This window comes from Buteo buteo, chromosome 1 (genome assembly GCF_964188355.1).
Source record: "Buteo buteo chromosome 1, bButBut1.hap1.1, whole genome shotgun sequence".
In the NCBI taxonomy this organism is placed as follows: Eukaryota; Metazoa; Chordata; class Aves; order Accipitriformes; family Accipitridae; genus Buteo; species Buteo buteo.
In genome coordinates, this window is record NC_134171.1 from 27,118,887 (window position 1) to 27,140,928 (window position 22,042).

The window sequence follows — 22,042 nt, forward strand, 5'->3', positions numbered from 1 at the left end:
TTTGTAGTCTGGTACCTTCAGCTCCGCCTAGGTTAATTCCAGATGATGCTTCTTTCCACTAGTAGTTTTCTTGAGACCATGTCGTTGTTATTTTGCATTTAGTACTACTGAATTTGATCTTGTTTCTGTTTCTCAAGCCCTTGAAGCCATCCAGATTTTTTCTGCATGATAAGCAATCTATTTGTCTTGAAGATGCCTCTTATCTCCGCAACACTGCAGATAACCCTATCTCCATACTAGTACCTATGCCATTATGCAATTATGAACATAATGAACAAGAACAGTCTTGTGATTTATCTTTAAGGAGCTACATTAGTAAGTACCCATCAGTCTTCCCCTTTTAATCTTTGCCATCTTTGCCAGAGCCAGGTCCTTACTTACCTGTGGTTCTTTTAATACCCTTCTCCATTTCCACTAGCAGTGCCATGCAACATCATGTCATTTTTTTTAACTGATGAGATAGCTGAAATCTACATTTCCTTTTTATAGAAAAACAACTCAATTTGACACCTTTCATAAACTTATATTGACTTTCAGCTGATTTACAATTTAATTCTTTTATTTTTAATTGTTTTGTTTGTTTGTTTGTTTGTGTTTTTTTACATTAAGAAAGCTCATCCATTAATGTTTACTTCCAGTATCTTTTCTCTAGTATGTATTCATTCAGGTCTATGTGAGGATGGTGGCAACAGTAGCAAGCTCCCTGCCTTCTCCTCCAGCAGTCTACACTACCTAAAATTGAGATTTTTTTCCTCCTGGTCATTTTAAGAGACTGGGGATGGAATTACAGACATCCTGCTATAGCAGATATAATTTTTATTTTCTTATTTCACCTTTACTTGAATTCCTCTGTACAGATGACCTCACTAACCATTTACTTGATTTATTGATAGATATTCTTGCAAAATATAAAAAGCTTAGATAGATAAATATCTTTTATTTATTATTCAATTTATTTTAAACCATATCAACTTGCAATTGCTCAGTCCAGGATTATTTTCAACAGATGGTTATCTTACAATATTTGTATTCTTTCCAACACCAAGACTGATGTAGCAGCTCAGCTTATAGAATCATAGAATCATTTAGGTTGGAAAAGATCTTTAAGATAATCGAGTCCAACTGTCAACCACACCCACTAAACCATGTCCTGAAGTACCTTGTCTACCCGCTTTTTGAGTACCTCCAGGGATGGTGACTCCACCACATCCCTGGGCAGCCTGTTCCAATGTCTGACAACCCTTTCAGTAAAGGATTTTTTTCTAATCTCCAATCTAAACCTCCCCTGGCGCAACTTGAGGCCATTTCCTCTCGTCCTCTCTCCAGCCACCTGACAGAAGAGACCGACACCCACCTCACTACAACCCCCTTCAGGTAGTTGTAGAGAGCGATAAGGTCTCCCCTCAGCCTCCTCTTCTCCAGACTAAACAGCCCCAGCTCCCTCAGCCGCTCCTCATAAGACTTGTGCTCCAGGCCCCTCACCAGCTCCGTTGCCCTTCTCTGCTTGTTGATGCAGTATCGATGAGGAAGTTTGTAAGCTGTAACACTTTGGAATGCGCTGTATGGTTACAAATAACCTGTATTCTTTCATCTGTATCTTAGAAATCAACATTTTTCATAATGATGGCATTCCTGAGAACATTTAATCTGTTATTAACCTTCACTGTTACTCATCACTTTATGAGTCCTTAAGAGTCCTTATCCTTCAGTGCCCCTTAACAAGCATGCCTGCTATTCCATCGTGAATTTATTATCCTGACAATGGTGGATGTCATACCCATCACTAGTTGTTCCACTTTCTTCATTTTTGCTGCTTAAGACCCTCACTTTTCATACAATCATACAAATATTGATTGGAAGGCATCCCAGGGGTCAGGTGGTCCAAGCTCTCCCTTGAAGTAGGAGCATAGCTGAGTCTTGAAAATCTCCAAGGATACAGATTCCACTACCTCTGAGCAATATACCACTGCGTGTAAATTATTCTCTCATTTCTTATTGTTCATCTCCCATTTCTCAAGCACATTCCTGTCACTAAGCCCACTACCTGCTACAGCGTTCTTCTTACACTTCAACCTTTTCCTGACTGATGTTCCTTTATCTATTTTAATACCTCTATTTCTCTGATTTTTTCTGCTTGTGCTATAATTAGTGTACAAATTGCACCTTTTCCTTTTCATCTTCTTTCTCCATTTTCCTTTTTATCCACCCTGCTAGTCTTAATCCTAGAATGCTGCTTAAAATCCTTAGCCTGAATGACTCTTAGTGGCCAAACATCTTCATATCTTTCCTACATCACTCATCCTGAATTTACCAGCTGAGGACATCTTCTCATAGCTTCTGCCTCCCCAGCGGGCTGTCAGAGGAATTCTGCTGGCTGGGTTTCTTTTCCTTTAAGCATCTTTTCCAGGATATTAGATGCCCATGAAGTTAGTGAATTTTGTCATGTCATGTGAACTTCCAGAACTTTTTTCCTGCTCCTGTCAGAACTATTTTAAACTTTACATCTGCTCATTGTCTTTTGCGGCAGACAAATGACTCTGAAGGGATCACATGACAGGCTTGCCAGACTTTTTAATATTTCAAGGCTTTTAGCAAAGATCCTCTCCCTAATGTCATCCACGAAGATTAAAACAAAGGTGCCAGGCAGGAACTATTCATAGTGGTCTTGCACAAACAGTAATGTAAAGCAATCTTATCTATGACAAAGAAGATTTTTTTAAAAATCTCTGTTTTATCTTTTCATTAGGAAAATGGGATCAAGGACATTTGCTTACTTTTCAGAAGTGTGCAACTCATCAAAATTCCTGTCATCAGGAATGAATGGTATAACACACCAAAAGTCTCATTAAACCTCAGTGAAGAAGCTAACAGTGAGTGTAGACAGTTTTCTACAGACATGCCCTGAATTCCCTGTGCTTCTCTTCCTGTGCCACTGACTGATATACCATGGACTATTATATTTCAGAAGCTGTCATTCACGTCAATAATCTTGCTCTGTGTTTAACTCTTCACTTTACTTGTGACCCGCTCTAGATTGCTTACAAATTCCTTTCTATAATGCCAGATATCTCCCTTGAACCCTAACCCCCCTGTATTTTACCTTCCTAATAAAGTAATTACTAGCAGCTATATATAAGCAACCAAAGATTGCCAAAGAAGAAATGTAAAATAGCTCTTTTCTGCAAAAGTCATAACACAGAAGGCTGAATTCAATAAGAAGTTATGAGCCTCAAAGAATACGCCTCCATTACCAGTCACCATGGTCAATATATAAATCGGAAGCATTATGACTGAGTGAGAAACTTATCCTTGACTTATCAGTAGACTATCTGACTAATTGGTATCCTTGAGGATTTTTATATCTCAGTAAGAACATTTTCTGGGATATGGACAGCTTGATTTCATTCAATTTCACGCCACTTCAGCACATGATTAGATCAGATTTAAATGGATGGACTTTACCTATGACTGTTTGGAAGGACAAATCTAATTAACCTGATTGTCTTTCCATGTATTCTTTATCTTTTCTAAGTTCTAAGCTCTTATTGATTATCAGTGGCCACAAAAAACAGTTGGATAAAATATGCATATACTTTCTTTGGCAGTGATTATAAACCTAGATTAATCTAATTAAATTATACAGAATAAAATAAAAAATAGAGGGATTAATTATATAAACTGGAACCCTTGGAGCATTTGCCTTGTATGTTTGGAATTGGATATGCTGTGAATGAATAAACACCAACGAATAAAAATACCCCCCTCAAAAAAAACCCAATAAAATTTCTACAGAAGACACGTCAGTCCACTGTGTTTTAACAACTTAATATCAAATACCAAATGTTAAAAATATTTCCACATATCCCTATCGTGTTCTCATCCATCCAGTTTTCTGTGACTGAATTTCTGCATGGGATCTCACAAAGAATGCAGGAAGTTACTGATTTCAGAGTTTATCTGTACCGCAAAGCACTTTTGAAAATTCAGCACCGGAAGTATGTGATAAAGGATCAAGAAGAATTTATGTAATATAATAAATGAGACCACTGGAACCTACCCTGGTTAGGAAGACATACTAGATTGTGTAAAAACTGTCCAAAATCAAAAGGTTCTCTCTGAAGCTTCGTCTAATTTTAATAAGGATTTCTATGTACACCTGTGAAACATTTACTGCCTAGGTACTTTTGTAATGATCTTAAGAGTGCAGATGATATTGACAGACATGAACAAACATCTAAAGATGCTTGTGGATGAAACCAGAGGCAGCTTTGGGGGTCCAGAGAACAAAAAACGTGCAGTCCCCACATTTGCTGTAGTTGTGATAAAATTTTTGTTATGTGAATGGTGTGGGATTCCCCACATTCTGACTGGTACATGAAGTCGAGGGAAATCTTTGGCTTGTGTCACCTTCAGATAAAAGCAGAAAATTTCTTGGTGGTTCATTTTCCTTCAGCTTATACAGCTTGCAACCCTAATAATTTACCTGCAGACCTCTGGTTATGCTGAATGAGTGGCAGAAACGTAACCTGGTTCATGAATATCTCTGCTGAAAAAGACTGGACCAGAGGTTACAGCGTTACTAGACTTTAGTTATCAGTGCAGTACCGTGTCATGTGTTACTGTCGCCAAACTTTGTGGGTTTTTTCTCAGTTCATATAACAGACAGTATTTCAGAAAAGGAGTATTTCTTTGCACATTTCTATGCACACACAGAGCTAACATTCCTTGCATCATGAACTAAACTTCTCCTTGGGAAAGCTCCCAGCTTTGGGGTTTCGTCCCTTGTCCTCTTTTTATTCCCTCATTGTAGCCTGTCATTAGTAGGAGAAAAGGAGCCTCTTACCAATAAGTCAGTCTGAGTTCAGCATTGATCGATACACCTTCAAATACTTCTTCAAGCTTGCAAGAGGATGCTTATCAATCTTTCCTGCTGTGGTATTTCTAATCAGGCAGTACAGGTAGTTGAAAGTTCACATCTATAACTCACCATGTTCCTCCATTTGTCGATACAGTCTCTTGCTGCAGAATTCTAAAATCTTCCTAACCTTCCTCGCATTTATTAAAAAGAACACTTGCCCATCTTTCTTTCTATTCTTAAGTTTCCAATATTTTTCGTGTCCTTAGTGGGTTGGACATTGCAAATAAAATACACTGGTAAGGCTGCTCTGTCAATCACATGCCAAGCCTTGTGCCATACCTCCAATCTTTAAAAAGATATATAAAAATTTATCATAGTTCTTTGTACCATCTTAAGCTTACACTTGCAGCTTCTGTGTCACATATCTTAATAACACAGGGATATACCAAAACTGTGAAAGTTATAAAAATGCTGACACAGAAAGCAACTGGAAGGAATATCGTCCTATTTTGCACATCTTCAAAAAGGTTGTGGTTTCTCTTTTTCACTGCTTTGGCAGGCACTCAGTGATTAAAAGGGTAATCCTTCCAGGAAGGGTGAGTAAATGGAAACTCCAGCTGTGAGGGAAAAGAAAGAAGACGATGTTTGATATTGCTACAGACCATCAAGCAAAAAATCACAAAGCAATCTGGTAGAGAGAGACAGAAGACTTCTGTTTCTTTTTCTGAAAAATGTAACAGGCATTGACCCGATGTCCTTTATTGTTTCTTGAGATGTGGACAGCCAGCTTGAGATAACCACAAACAAGAACCAAATTGTTCATGACAACTTTGCATAAAAACTTATTTTAGCTTTGCGTTATACACTACTGATACAAATAATGGAGCTAGTTTGTCTATGAGGAACTGCAATCCTATCGACCTTGGAGGAATGTTCTCTCTTTTATTCGAAATAAATGAAAACCGTATACAGATGTTAGTAACAGTACCTTCTTTCAAATCAAGAAGGACAAAATAGATAAATCATTATCTGAACCTCAAGTGCTCCATGCTGCAAGGTGGTGAACACCAGCTAAACAATGCTACATCAGCTTCTGTTAAAATGATTGAGAATTGCGGCCACTGGAGACCACAAAAGATTGCATGCTTCTGATGGTGATGCTATTAAAAAGACAATAAAAAGTTTAAATTTAAAACAACTTGTAATGCAAAATACTGGTTCTATAAAATATTTATTATGGCTGTCAAAAGTTATTTAATAATAATTGTTGTTTATAAAATATTTCCATAGTGTCTGTGATGAGGTTCTCTGTAATTAATTTGAAACACACAAAAGCCTCCTTCTTTTTCAGATATTCAAACTGGCTTCAAATTACATATGGAGTTTTGCATATTATTTCATCTGAAAACACAGTGATTAAGAAGGAAAGTGGCAATGGGGACTCGGGAGTTGCGGATTCTGTCTCCAGCCCAGCTACGCTACTGCTCGTGTGCCTACAAGCAAATTACTAACGTTTTTGACCCAAAGTCTTCATTGAACATCTAATAATGATGTTGCGAGCATCAGTAAACTTGCACTGTGTCTGGAAAGTCTCAGCTGGAGCTAAACAAATGCAAAGCATTGCATATTTTCTTTCATGTATTTCTAAAATATGTGAATTATTTTACAGACATATGAGGTGTTTTATTTTTTTTTCCCCTGAGACTTCAAAGTGGGTGCATGGAAGTACGTGTACACATTTGGGCCCAAAAGGTCAAAATACATCTCTTTGCATCTATAATTTTTTAAATTAAGAGAGAGCTGATCCCAGGTATTGTTACTGCCAATAATTCTCTGATAGGCTTATAAATTTACTGGGGGGAAACAGAAAGATGCGTTAGTTATAATTTCAGATATGCCAGTGTTGATCACGTTGGACTGCCACAGAGAAGAAATGGGACTATATTGCTAATGAGATAGATTAAGTCCTCAGCAGTTACAATGATACTCTTCTAAATATCTGAACCATCAATGAAAGCAAACTGGTGCCTTGATGGTCCGGAAGAATCCCCTTACAACTGTCAGAAACCTAATAATTCATAACACAGGAATCAATTTCTGTTCCTCGTCTCTGCTCAATCAGCAATATTATAGCAGAGGAGAATTGGGAAAGGGAGAAACCAATAGCTGACACTTGATCTCTTAAGATATAATTTGATGTCTTCTCTCAAGTTAAAGTGAACAGTAGCATGGTCCAAATTGCTCAACAGGAGAGACTATATCGAACAAGAAGTGAGAACAGACACAGAACAAAAGTGAAGGGGAAAGCTGGGAAAGGAAAAATTGATATAAACTAACTCGGACTTCTTGGCTGTAAAGGGCCAAGTGTAATATTCTTCATTAAGTTTCCCAAAGTGTGGCACTTTTTAAGCCATTAACTTTTGGGAATAAACAGTGGTTTAACATTCTGTTGAAATCAAATTAAGACCAATCTACGAAAGACAACTTTTCCTAAAAGAAAACACAAACTTTAGCGTTATAACTGATAGACAGTAAACCAGACTCTAGAAATGCTTTGCACATGTGTGTATTTGGTCCTTCCTAAACCACAAATGCTAATTAATAAATAAGCATTCCTGATAAAGATGTGGATTTGTCATCCTAGGTCCGTTTAAGAAATACAGTCTTGAAGATTGATCAGTTTTTCTCCCTTGTGACATTTCAGTTAAACATCAGCGGCATTAAATGTCTGATGGTCTTCGATGTGTATTTCCACATTTCAGTTGCATCTAATTAAATCCAGATATATTAATATTTTCTCCTGTAATAAAACAATGTGATAATGGTTAACAATTTACTGGGATTATATTCAAAGCCTTAATTTTTGTTTAGCATAAATGTTTGTCAGTCTTTTTATTACACCTTTGAGAACACCCAGCAGCCGTACTGAGAGTCCTAATTCTCTAGTGCTGTATACTGGAGTCTCCTCCGCCTGTAGAAAAATGGTCCCAAAATAGCAGGTAGCTCTCGTCCCTACTTCGCAGCCACTTTAGGGAGAGATGAGTGCTTCAGAAAAGGAAGTGGAAAATCAGGTTCTGCATCTTCAATTTCAAAAGGGTTAATTACCCTAAAGCCTTCGTTTACTTGTAATTGTTATGGTATTAGAATCCCTATCAGCTGACTCTTCTTTTGCTCCTTCCCTGTCAACATACTTCATTACACATTCTTCTGATGTCTTCCTGAGTCTCTTCCAAACAATCTTCAAGTTTAATCATCATAAGCCGGAAATGAAGCTGATTGCAGATCTTGATTCCAACATCCTTGGTCACAAAAATATGTCTTTTCTGCTGCTAAAGAGTAACTGAAAGCATCTTGGAATGATTAGAAACTGGAGCAGTTGGCTTGCTATCCTGGAACCCACGCTGCCAGAAGGGGGAACCTGCTGCACACCCTTGAGAGAGACCCAAAGTACAAACCAGGTCAGGTTACCCGAGCTAAAAGTCACAGGTGTCCATCTGGAGGCCCGCACTTTGTTTTCTTTTACTTTGATACCACTTCAGCCGACTTACGCTAGATTTAAAGACTTTCAACTAAGAACAGAAACAAAGCTATCTGGCACAGATCGTTAAAAAAAAAGATCAATATTAAGACAAGGGTCGGATTAATGAAGGGAAGATTAACCCTTTCCAAGACCTTGCAAATGGCATACCATACCTGTTGGGAGAGTGAGCAGGAGGTTTCTGGTTTGTGCTATCCAGCTCAGTCCTTCTGTCAGCGTTGCTGATACACCTGCCCTTGATTAAAACTCCTTAGCTTTAAGGTTCAATGATTATTGACCAAAGATTTCAGAAACTTATTTCAAAGCTGCTGCATTTTAACGTAATACCACTTACAGTATCAACGTTTGGGCACACGCTGCTTTGAGGAGGCTTTCTTTTTTTTTTTTTTTTTCCTTTTTACATTATAGGCACCCAGTAACACTAAAACACATGGACACAGCCCGGGACGGCACGAGGTTTAATTAGCGCATTGCCTCATTTCTGTGTGACACCACGGTGCTACCACAGCCCCGGGGAAGCGGTGAGCGCCCTGTCTGCGACCTGCGACCTTACGACTCCCGCTCCGGCTGCCGCCGCACAGCCCTAAGCCTGCGCCTCGCGAAATGGCTCCCGAAAGCCTGGCGGTTTGGCCCTCCGAGAGCAAACGCCCCCCGGACCGGCGCCGACGCGAGCATTAACGTTGTTGCCGCTACTGCCAGAGCGCGGCGGCGGCCCCGCACCGGCCCTACAGGGCGAGCCGGGAGGCAGAGGTGGGCCCTGCTGCGGGCGGGCCCCGCGCACCGGAGGAACGGCCTCGCCGCGGCAGACGCGCTCCCGGCGAGGGCCGAGGCAGCCCGCCGCCGCCTCCCGACAAGGCCTTCTGACGTCACGAGGCGCGGTCGGAGGCGTGACGTCGCCGGGCCTACATTGCCCGGCAGGCCCTGCGGCCCGCTGGAAGTGACGCCCGGCCGTATCCGGGGAGGGTGCGGAGGCGGCGGTTCGTGGTCCCTTGCCGTGTTGCGGTGGGTCGCGGGCGGGAGCTCGGGAGGTGGTGGCGGTCTCGGTCTCCCCTGCCCCAGCTGAGGCGCTTCTCTCCCCGCAGGTGCGGCCATGGCGGACTCCACACAGAACGGGCCCATGCAAGGCGGGGCCGGCGGCGGAGCCGTGGTAAGGAGCCCTCGGCCGTGGCGGGGCGGAGCAGGCCGCGGCGCCGACCCCGCTCTTGGCGGGGCGGGTGTGGGGGTCCTGGGCCGCCCACGGTGCTTCTCCGTGGGCGTGGGTGCCCCTTGTGCTGCGGGGAGGGTCCTGCTGGAGCCGCAGTATGGCCGACTGCTCGCCCGGGTACGGGCAGGGGGAAGCGGCTCTTTCGCTTTCCGATGGAAAACGTTCTGTCGCTGCGCCGCCGCTCTCGAAAATGCCCCAGTCAGAAGTAATTCCGTGTGGCAGCAACTACGGGTCTGTAGTTGTATTGCGCAAGCGAGGCAGTAGGTGATGATATGAAGACGCTTGCGGGTTGGTTAGGTTAATTTCTGGTTGCTTTCATAAAAAGGGTCGGGGGACATAGAGGAAAAGAGTGGTCTTCAAAAGCTGGTTCAAACTCGGAATAAAAACGTCAGGTGAAAGGAAACTGATGTTTTAACTGTTAGCCACCTAGTAGCCAAAAGTATGCTGTGTTTCATTAGAGCCGTTCTGGTACAGGGACTGTATCAGGAGTGGAGAGGGCTGTGGTTAGGGAGAGCTCAACACCAAGAGAAGTGCTAGATTACTGTTAAAAGCTTTTTTGAGGCCAAGAATGTGTAGGCCAAAACGATGCTGCTTTCCTTATGATGTAGTTACACTAACTTTGCCTGAGCCTTACTTTTTCTCCCCTCGGTAAGAATTGTGGAGATTTAGCCCCAGGTGTGTGGGGTGTATTCTGAAAGGAACCTTGAAGCAATAGATGCAAAAGTCAATCAGGTCTAAAGACCCTGCATGATAACATTTTTGAAGCTGGCTGTTTAGTGAGGTTGTTCTGTATAGAAGTACCACCTCTACAGAAGATCTTACCACTATATTTGGTTGTAGTGTACGAAGGAGCCTTTTGGTTCTGAGGAAGCCTAGCTATTTTTGATCTGGTTAGTAACGTCGTACGAGTCAAGTGTCACAGAACAAAAAGGTGCTCTTCACTTCGAGCTGTAATTTGCTTCTATTCAAGGTTGGGGAAGGACTTGCAATTTAATATGAAAGAGAAGAATGTTCATTGTATGCAAATATTAAGATACCAACTTCTGTGGGCATTGGGTTTTTTTCTTTTCTTCTTCTAATGTAGCAATTTCTGATGGCTAACAAGTTGGATACAGCAATGTGGATTTCCCGCTTGTTCACGGTTTACTGCTCAGCTTTATTTGTCCTGCCTCTTCTAGGGTATGTATTGTAATATTGTAAAATAGCATTAAAAAGTTACAAAATAACTGTGCTCCCTTTTCATGGTGTTGTTTTTCATGTAAGGGTAAAATTCTATTATTCAGCTTACTTGGATGCTTTTTATCAGAACAGTTTACGGATTTTAGGTTGGTTTAAAACACTTTTAGATGTGTTTGGAAAAATGTGTTGAGCGACTGTAAAGTAGTGGCAAAAGCATGTTTTTATGTGTAGCTATGGAGTAATACATTGAATTGTTTTACCTTTGGCACCTGTGGTAAGTCAGTGTTACCAGTTTTTGAGTTGTATTTTAGTAGTAGCGCTTATGTATGATAATAGAAATACTTTGGGTATTCTGCAATTGTGATGCAATTCTCAAGGGTGGAAGACTTCTGAGCAGGAGCTTGGTTCATATGGTAACATCTCCTCTGATGATTTGCAGGTTGCATGAAGCAGCAAGCTTTTATCAGCGTGCCTTGCTGGCAAATGCTCTTACTAGTGCCCTCCGACTACACCAAAGGCTACCGCACTTTCAGCTTAGCAGGGCGTTTCTGGCCCAGGCTTTGCTGGAGGACAGCTGCCACTACCTGTTGTACTCTCTTATCTTTGTGAATTCCTACCCTGTTACAAGTATCCTTTACTTGTGTCATCCTGGTAATGTTGTTAAATATCTTAAAAACTTGATTCTTTTCATCACCTGATGAATGATTTGAAAAACTACTTTAAGCTAGAATATGTTTCCTATTCATAAAACATGCTTTATGTAAAATAGGAGAGGCTTATGTTGATTGATCCATATTCAGGTTAATCACCTCTATAAGTAGTACACTGTGGTCTCTGGCAACTTAGATTTTCTTTTCCTGAGACTTAAGTTCGGTGGATTTTATGACCAGCCTCAAGTGATACTTTGAGAAGTTGGTAACTTTCATTTATTACCAGTACAGGGTTTATATAGGACTCCTCACTGTAAGCAATATTCTGTAGTAGCTTTTTCAGAGAAGTTATTAAACAGATAAAGTCTGCAAAAAAGGCTTACTCCTGTGGCTTGTCAAAGGTGACCGAGGAACTGGCTTGACTTTGTGCATATGCTTAATGTCCTACTCTTAAAATGTCTTTGGCAGAGGAATGTCTACATTCTTGCTCTCTAAAATCTGAATGGCTGGCATGTTCCTTGATAAAGAAATGCATTTTGTAGCATCTCTTAATAAAAAATATTATGACTACATGTGTTTGATAGATTTTAAGTAGTAACCTTGTGTGTCTTTCATGCAGAAAGAATGCATTTCAGTAGAAACTTACTGGTGTGTAATAGCATATGTTGTAGTTTGCATACCTGCATACACACACATTTTGAAGTCAATAAAAATGCATAGCAAAGAGGTGTAAGAAGCAAAGGGAAGAGCTATAAATATGGATGTTAGACATATATGTGTCTTAACCCAGTATAGGCCATTCCAGCCAACTTCTTGCAAAAAGCCATTTAGCTATGACTTGTGTGTTAGCATAACATCACGGGGAAATGAAGCACTTGTGCAGCCTATAATTTTCCTTATCGCTTGCTTCAGTGAGTATTTTTCCTGTTCTGCTGTTCTCTTTGCTTCATGCTGCCACATATACAAAGAAGGTTCTTGATGTAAGTATGATATGATGTATGATACCATTAATACTGTTGGTATTCTTGGGGATTATAAACATGTTTGAGTTGCAGCTATGGTTTCCTTTAGCTATACTAGAGGAGTTAGAGTGAAATTGTAGTATGGAATCTCAGCACAGAGAATCTGAGAAGTCTTTTTTTAGGTTGCTCCCTGCCACCCCCCCCCCCCCCCCCCTTCTGTTATGACTCAATGATATGTTGGAGTTGACACTAATTACTTTTCTTGAAATGCTATTCTTTGAAGGAAGCAAAAGCTGTGTAGCAGTTAAGTTGAAACTTAAGACATGTCTTTTCAAGCTAAACTGTAGCTTATGAAATTTAATGTTCTATGTCAGTAGTAAAATAACAAACTGCAGGGTGAGGCTAGCAAGCAAAATACTTGCCAGTTGGACAATGGTCAGTGAACTGCCTTGTGCAGCTTAATATAACTCCAAACTTTGGTGTTCCTAACTGGGCTATCTTGCAACCATAGGCCCCTTCTGTCCTAGTGGACAGAATAAGGCTCATGGCCATCTCGTTGCAGTTGAACCTAAAATGGGTGGGTAAGGGAATTGACACCTCATGTTTTTAATTGAACGCTATGTAATTATGGAGTTCCAAGCTTCCGGTAGTTTTCTTTGGGATACTAATCTCCATACCTTCAAAGGATCTAATCTTAAAATGCTGAAATGACTTGTAAATGATAATTGTTAGTATTTTGATTTCTTTGTGCTAGAGAAGATAGGTATAACTTGTATGTTTTCTGGCAATCTTTTTTTCTTTAAAGGCACGAAGTTCAAACAGTCTGCCCTTTCTGAGAAATCTTTTGGAGAAACTGAATGCTAATCAACAGAATATTCTAAAATTCATTGCTTGCAATGAAATTTTCCTGATGCCAGCTACAGTTTTTATGCTCTTCAGGTAAGAATTACCACAACTATTTTCATAATTGGAAACTTTCTACATAGGATTACTTTTTTGCAGGCAGAGTTCTCTGCTGGTCACAGATCTCCATTTGTATGGTTCTGGCTGACCAAGGCTTGAACTTAGAGTTAAATTTATTTGATTCCTAGACTTCTCAAGTTGGTGCATCATGAAATCAAAAAGCATTCACTCTGATATAACTAAGCACCAAAACCCCCTTCCGTTTCATAGCATAGGTCACATTGTTGGGTCAAATTAAAGTTTTTCAGGCCTGTAAATTTTCTCCTATACCGTTCAGTAAGTTGAATTTTGGTCAGTGTAATAGAATATTAAGATCTTCAGCTTCACTGAAAGTGAACTCTTATTTTTGACTATTAGATTCCAGAAATTTAAGTGGCATGAAATTTCATTGTGCTAAAACTGTGCAAGCAGGAGTAGGTTATGTCCTCTACTGTGTTACTTCTGACCAGTGACCCTTGTTTCTTTTTTTTTTTTTATTCTATTTGGCTTTGCCTACTGTGCAGGCTGTTGAATTCATTTTGGGGATCTTGAGCATATGCATGTTAGAATCCTACTGAAGTCATATAGGCATAATGACCTGCCAGTCACTGAAGTTTGGGTCATTTCCTTTTAATATTTGGAGGAGGAATAACACCCTTTGTTCTATATAAGTTGTAGCACAGTGAGAGCATTTGTCTTGAGTGGTCTCGCAGGCAGCAGAAGGGAGGCTTTATCTTCTTGGAAGTTGGTAGAATGCTTAATTTGTCTTTATCTTTTGATATGTCAGCTGAAACACTTCAATGCTTCAGCCCTGAAGGATTCCATTTCATTTTAAGGCCACTTGCCAACTGACAGATACACTCTGTATCCAGTATCTGAAACTTTCTAGTGCTTTAAACTTCTCTTTAGGATAACTTTTTTTTCTCTCTCTATGGAGAATTTAGTATGTGAAGTGTCGCTACTTGGTATGTCATCTGGTAGATACTGAAGCTTATAAAAGATCATATACCAAATTTTAAAATTGTATAATGGTTAAATGCAGCTATTGTGAGAATTTGTTCTTTAAACTGTTTTAGAATATTAAATTGCTTGTAAATACTGCACAGGAGCAAGATTTCCTCTTTTTCCCTTTTTGTAGCTTGCTTTCCTTTTCACGTTTTTTTTCTTCTGGGTAAAGATACTGCTCGTACTTGAAGGAGCTCTAGTTACTGGAACTGTCATGTTCAACTTCAAACAGAGCTTTTTAATATTGTGTTATATGAAGAAGCTCCAGTCATTAAAATTAAACTCATAGTATTTCTGTGCTTTGCTATGTATGGTTTGTATGCTACCCTTTTGCTGTTTTACAGCACTGTGATGTGAAACAGCAGCTTTGTAAAGTATCAAAACCTAATTTCAGTGTAACTGAAATAGTTGGATATCAGCTTGGCATTAATATCTCAATACAGCTATAATAGTCTCCAGTGTGTTCTGAGAAGTTTTGCAAAAGATATTAGAAATATGGTCCAGATGGTCAAAGTGCTACAATTGGAGCTGAAGAAGCTTGCTGTAACTGGACGACTTATGTCAGCCAATTTCTGTGCTTGACCAGCAAGCTTTTTCTTAAACCTGAACAGGTGTCCACCATCACTTCTGTGATTCTTTGCCCACCACCAGAAATGAGGCATATACAAAACTTCATAAATATAGAATCAATACAAGAACAACACTTTAACTGCTTCATTGAGCAGTTTTGTTTTATAATGTAAGTTTCTGCTTTTGTAAGTGTATGGTTATGTGCTCTTTCTTGTCAGATCTAGATTATCTGAACCAATGTGACCCCAGTCTAGGTTTTTTTGAGCCTAAGTAGTTTGCTTGCTTTTATTAAGAAAAGTCTTGATTTTTTTTTTTTTTTTTTTTTTTGTCAGTATTAAGCTCTACTTCTCTATTTTCTTACAGTGGGCAAGGGAGTCTGCTCCAGCCATTCATTTACTATAGATTTCTTACATTACGCTACTCCTCTCGGCGAAATCCATACTGTCGGTAAGCACTAAATTGATTTTCAAAGTTCATGTCTAACTGCATAGTGTTTAGGCATTCATAAATTTTTCATTTTAAAATGAATGTATAACTCATAATACCGAATCTGCAAATGGTAATTACAGAATGTGGAATACACCTGGATGCTAAAAAAAACCCCGAACCAGCTGATTTAAGATTACATTATTTCATGTAACTGAACTTTTCTGGAATGTACCATCATCCTTGAATGGGAGCTTCCAGAACATGCTTGTGTAATTAAAATTGGGAAAAGAAAGTCTTTTAATTGTTCTGTAACCATTTACCAGAAAGATGTCCTTATTTTTAGATTCCAGGCCTATCTGAGGCTAAGTCTATACATGAACAGGCACTTACGAACTTGTGTAATGTTGACAGAAATAAAATCTGTGGATCTTAAACATGTTCATTACCTCCTTCAGTTAAATTCATAAGTCAGGTTAATTATAATTGAAGTAGAGCCTTATTGATTTTTGTTTGAAAGTTAGTCAAGCCAATGCCATTGCTTTAAACTTTGAAAACATAAATATTTCCATGAGGACTTGCTCAGGTCAGTGTTTTCTCAGAACTTTTCTTATGACAAGCATTGTATAGCATGAGATTTTGTGAACATACTTTCCAGTCTGATCACTACACAATTAGAAAATGGTTTGCTAAATTACTGAGGATGTGGCTTTGGCTGCCATGGCATGCAAAGATAGGTCTGAGAATCGTAAACTTAATCATGTCCTATTCCCTACTATTTTGTTTAGTTTCTTTGTTTGTTTTTAACAACAACAACAATCTATGAAGGTGCTTTTCTACTTTCATATCTAAAAATAATTCAAGTCGTGCAATACTAAAACTCAGTTTCAGTAGAACTAGTTTATCCAAGATGTTCTGCTGGCATTTATGTAGTTTTAAGGGGTGGTGTGGGTTTTATTTTTCATGTCTGTCTTCTCATAGTTGCTTCTACAGTGCAGGGTTCTTGCATTCTGACATGAAAGAGTGCAAACGCATAATTACCTCCCAAGTTCTTACACTATGTCTGATAAAGCATTACTCTTCCTTTTTTTTTTTTATAGTGTGGGGGTTTTTTTCTTGGAAGTGGAATTTTTCTGCTGTCTTTATATCTGTCCTCAGCTGAAAGCTGCTGAACTAAAGTTAATTAAAATGTTGATGTTTAAAGGACGAGAGTTCTGAAGCTCTTGCAAGATACTGCAACACTGAGTTGATCTAAAGAACTTGTTAAGTAGAGTGTGTGGGGGGTGTTGAGAAAAGAAGTGAATGAAAAAGATAGATTTAGATGATATTTACTTCTGATAAGTGCTGTAGGATTTTAAAACTCTCTTTAAATCTGATTTTTCAGGACTCTTTTCACCGAGCTGAGGATTGTTGTTGAACACTTAATAATGAAGCCCTCATGCCCTGTTTTTGTAAGAAGACTATGCCTCAGCAGCATTTCCTTTATAAGCAGATTGGCACCAACTGTTGCATAGCCAAATTTCAGGCACTTGTGTTTTGTGAACATTATGAGCAGCTGACACTTCTGCTGATGACTATAAATTCCTGGTTTTACACTGATCTCACTCCAGGCTGTATAAAAATGTGTATATGCTTTTCTTGGAGATAATATGAAATTTAGCATATCAAAAGCAAGTCATGGAAACTTAAAATTACTGTGCTGTATTGCTAATTGGTGGAAAAAAAAGTAGCTGCATCCTGTCCAAAACATGCCCAGTCATACAGAATTGGTTTTCTAGAAATCGAGGACTGTTTGAGGTTGATTAAAACTTTAAGAAGTCTGTGCTCAGTAGGTTTATGTTAGTTGGAACTATAGCTACTGTAGGATGTCTCTAGTGGATAGCAATTGGTACACATACCTATGTAGTACACTTTGGACAGTATTCTCCTGCTTACTAAATGTACCTGTAGAACCATTTTGTCTAATTTACTATACTCAATGTAAAAATATGGCCCACTTAGTTTTTAATCCCTTTTGTTAAATTCAATCAAGCTGACATAGTTAACACCTTTTCTCAAGGAGAGGCTATTTTTATTAATACTATTTAAAAAGAACTCTTCCAAGTTTCTACCTTGTGACATAGTCTTACATCATGTTGTTGGAAGAAATCTCAAGACTCTGATCATGGAAAACTCTGTGCAGTTGTCTTGTCATAACAAGATGTTTTACCAAGCCAAATTGCTGACCTGTAGGCTTTTCAGACAAAGATGCAATGCTTAAACTTTTAACCACCTCTTAAGTGAACTAATCAATGTAAACGAAGTAACTTTTGTAGAATCATTGCAGATTTGTTCTTGTGTCCACATAAATGTGAGACTGCAGTAATTCAAGCATGTCAGCTTTTTAGAAAATTAATCTGTAGCTAGCTCTATATAAATTCTTATTCCAGTTTCTGAGACTCTCATTGTGATGGGAAATTTGCATAAAGGATTGCACCTGTTTAGGCAGCTTCTGAAACAAATGGGTGTGGGATTTTTTGGCATAAATCCTTCTGACTGATCTGAAGCTAGTGTCATGACTACAGAAGTGAATATTGAATTGAGTGCTGATTATGCATTCACCCAGCAGCTGAAAGGTAGGTCGTGGAAAAAGAATATTATCTGTCTGAACACAACTTCTTTCCATAAATTCAGGGCAAACTATTTGCATAATCTTCTGTGGTTAATGTTAGTATTCTAATTGCATAAAATTAAATGAGTTTCATTGGCCTTTTGTAAACTTCTGTAGCATTGTACTTAACTATTCTTCCTTGGTCAGAGAAATCTTATGTGAAACACTTTTGAAAACAGTCTTGAAGCAAAGTATTTTCATGTAACTATTGAGTTATCTTGTCTGTGATGTGGATATCATTCAGACTTGCCAGTTGTATTAGTTTGTTAGATCAGAGCCATGTATTTATAAACTTAATTTTTTGCTCAACCTCTTGGTACTTATGACCAATTGGTAATTCAATATGATATTCTTTGACTACTAGTCTTGCTCTCTGAACATGATTAGCTATTTACAGAACACTTCCACACTGCAGAAGCAACTGCATGCAGTAATGCTGTACAGCTGCTAAAGACTTGCAATGAGATTCACTATATGTATATCCTGTAATTTGAGGATTTTATAAAAACTAAAATTTCTACTGCAATAAAAGGAGTGTTAAATGTAATTTGCTAGGCTCTTCAAGCTTATTTTCTCTCTAACAGAACATACTGATGCTTGAACCTGGAAGTTGAGCAGAATGCTGTCCTGTGTGTATGTGTGCATGTTCTTATATCCCACTGCTGCTTGTGAATTGGGACATAATGTCTTGTGCATTTCTAAATTGTTTTTTAGGTAATCTTTGCTTTCTAAAGTGCAAAAATTTGTGACCCTTTCCTTCAAAATTTAACCCAAAAATAAGCACTGCAACAACAGTTATCTAATCAGAGGAGAAATCTAGACCTACTTACAACCTGTTCAATTCTTCAGCACTATTCTAGACTCTCTTTTGTGTTACATGGTGTATTTTTCGAGTGGTGATATCAGATTCTGTTCAGCTCTTTGCACCACTGTGATTTAATATTTAATTTGGCCATCTAAATTCGTCTTGCATACTGGGAGTAGAAGGCAAATAAATACTTGTGTAATTACTGTAAGCAAAATAACATATTACTTCTGAGAAAATTTTTGTGGCCTAGGACTGCTGTTATGGGTGCAGTCTACTGTTCCTTTAATTGTATGCTGTTACTAAATTAGAGACAAGTCTACATTGGATCTGATGTATTGCAACTGTAACTGAAGGATGCTGTCTTGAGATCCAACTCTGTGAATGGATGAGGAAGATCAAAAGGAGTGAGAGAGATGTCAGTAAATAGGGAGTTGGAAGATAGTGCCATAAAGTAAAGCTTTTATGTCGATACTGAATTTCTTGTTAACTCCTTCTATTAAGTCTTAAAAATAGATCAAGAGGAGGAAGATGTTTCATAAACGGGATTTGATTTGATTTGGCTAGTAGTATATTCTTGGCTTTGCAAGGAGTTGCTTGACAAATGAGGCCTGGATTTTACTTGTGGCCTGGTAAAACTTACCTCTCTGATGTGCCAAGAAAATGTGGAACAATGGGGTAAGGATAACTTTGAAGCTAAATAAATAAGGCAACTAACCTGCACTCTGCATCAACTTTTTTTTTTTTACTGCAGCCTTTAGGTTGCCTCAGTGATAACACCGAGTTTCCTCAATGCTGGCAAAAACGTTTTGTCCTTGTGCCTGCTTTCTTACCACAGTTTGTGACTGTTTCTATACTAACAAACACATGAAATGCTGGTTGTGTCCTGATAGCCTGAGATTTTTCTGGTGAAAATAACTGTATGTTCATGCTGCTGCGCTGTCAACAGCTAGTGGTGATGCAGAGGCTGTAACAGAAGTCTGTGGTGGTAGAGAAGTTTTGCAGCTGACCATAAAACACCTGCCAACCCCAAATGTGAAGCAGAAGAGTCTTTGTCCTGCTGAAAGGTTGTCTACCTAATGTGGTAATTGTTTCCACTGGTATACATCAGCGGTGATTGTTTTCATCATCTTAGCTTTCATAAGTTGAAGTGCTGTTGCACAGATTCTGTGGGTAGACCTACCCCTTGCTGTCCACAAGCTTGCTGTAGAAGTGATGCTCCAGTGTAAGACTGGTCTGTTCTCACCTGTAGATAAATAAAGTGTCAGGACCCACTGGGTCTGTTGGAGTAGCTAATGCCAGTTGAGGTTTCTTACATACACAGTAATTCACTAATGCATCCATCCTTTCCTTTATTGTCTTTAACTTTATACTTTTATTGTCATTTTTGTCCTGTCAGTTTTATGTTTTGCTCTCTTCTCTGATGGATGTTCAAGGGGAGCAATATCTGTCAATATTTTAAGTTACATGTTTTAAGGATTTTTTTTAATATATTATAATTATGAGCCACTATTCCAACAGTTTTTGAGCTGCTAACTATATATGTGATAGTACTGTTCCAAACAAATAACGTAGCTGGTGATTTTGTAGAGTCTGTGTTGGGCCTTTTTATCATTAGGCACTGGTATTGCAACATTTGCTGTGCAGATCCCTTTTTAATTAAGGAAGTACAGTTCCTGCCCATTTTACAGACAGGAACTGAGGCATGGAGGGAAAGACCACTTGCTTGAGGTGATGTAAGAGCTCTGGCAGAGCAGGAAATAGAAAAGAGTTGGACAAACATTCAGGGGAACTGTAATTTGTTTCTACACCACATAGGACTTCTTGGTCCTGTTTCCAAAATGATACTTACTGCTGCTTACACAGTTTCAAAAAGTACTGTACCTTATGGTGCTCAGAGTAAGGGTAGCGAAGACCATTGAGCTAGAACAGCATGTTCTTTTAAACAGTGTCAAAAATTGATTCTCATTTGCAAGAGCTAGGTATAGCCCCTGGTATTGTCATCTTTCTGGTGAGGAAAAATAGTGCAATAGAGTAAGACTGCAAGCACTTACCCTACTAACATCTAGCATGTATGCTGATCTGTTGTAATTGTCTATAATTTTTAATTGCTGCAGTGCAAGTATTTGTGGTTAAACTATATATACTGAAAGTGGTTAGTTTATCTTTGTACTGTAACTTTTATTATGTTACGATTATCTTAAAATCATAGGAAGGGTCAGACCTTGCTGTTTTAAATTGCCTTTTAAGGTTAGACCCGTAAGCAATCCTTTATATCAAAGATGCATTATCAGTATGGATAATGTAATTGAATTTAATCTTAAATGTGGATTCAAAAATATCTTTTTCATAAAATGTCAGCATTACTTACTAATTTTTCTGCAGAAGCTAGCTCTGTGCTAATAGCAGATATTGTGCAGGTAAGGGAGTTTCATTGCTTAGTTCTGTGCCATCCAGATGGCACAAACTTCTAAAATGAATTGAAAAATTCATCTTTTGCTTGTATTCAAGGACTGAGGCACAAAATGCTAATGTAAGGGCTCAGAGGGGAAATACAGTTCTCCTGCATATTTGAGAAAATGTGAAGCCCTTTCAAGAAAATCTAATAAACATCATAATCACAGGCTGCTGACACTAAGGAAAAAGCACCTCATTCGCTCTTTCTTTTATGCAGCGATTTACTGGTCCCTACTGATTTTCAAATTGGATCACTGCAGTAAATTATCCATGCCAGTACCTGTGAAAGAAAGCACTGGGATCCATATTTGTTTAGTGCTGTGCTTAAATCAGCAAGAATGATAAATTTGATGGTATGAAATTGGAAATACCAAGGGTTTTTCTCAGTGAACGAGCAAGTATCTCCATTTGTAATTTATTGTGACCCTTTTTCACTGTATGTGCTTTGTATGTCAAATATTTATTTCAAAACAAATTAAATTGTTTTCTGTCTTGATACAGCTATGGTTTTGTTGATGTTCTTGAAATGAAATTGTGTAGTTTTTTTTCTGAATTTAAAATATTACCAATATTGCGTTGCAAAACAGCACTTGTTCAAATCTCTGAGTTTGAGTTACTGACCAACAGCTTTGCATGTTAAGTGTTCTAGCTGTGTGTAGGGTGTTATGTTTTTTTGTCTTGGTTTTTTGCGTGTTTAGAATAGTGCAAGATGTAGTGAGCTACTTTGGTTTCTCATTTGCTTTTTCTAGAGAAAAAGGAAGATTAAGCTGTATATCAAAACCAAGAAAAGTTCATC

At 38.7% G+C, this 22,042-nt stretch overlaps 1 protein-coding gene across 2 annotated transcripts; it reads left to right on the forward strand.

The window, feature by feature from the left end:
- The first annotated feature begins 9,287 nt into the window (after nucleotides 1-9,287).
- Nucleotides 9,288-21,744, forward strand: TMEM33 (transmembrane protein 33). 2 transcript variants are annotated; one of them, XM_075025027.1, is made up of 8 exons: nucleotides 9,288-9,398; nucleotides 9,479-9,543; nucleotides 10,685-10,779; nucleotides 11,219-11,406; nucleotides 12,342-12,409; nucleotides 13,197-13,330; nucleotides 15,272-15,355; nucleotides 16,719-21,744. In XM_075025027.1, exons 2-8 carry the CDS (start codon nucleotides 9,487-9,489, stop codon nucleotides 16,846-16,848), a joined length of 756 nt encoding a protein of 251 aa, XP_074881128.1. In that variant the 5' UTR covers nucleotides 9,288-9,398; nucleotides 9,479-9,486; the 3' UTR covers nucleotides 16,849-21,744. The 2 variants fall into 2 exon arrangements, with proteins under 2 accessions (XP_074881128.1, XP_074881133.1); XM_075025032.1 differs by having other exon boundaries at nucleotides 9,373-9,543.
- The last annotated feature ends 298 nt before the right edge of the window (nucleotides 21,745-22,042 follow it).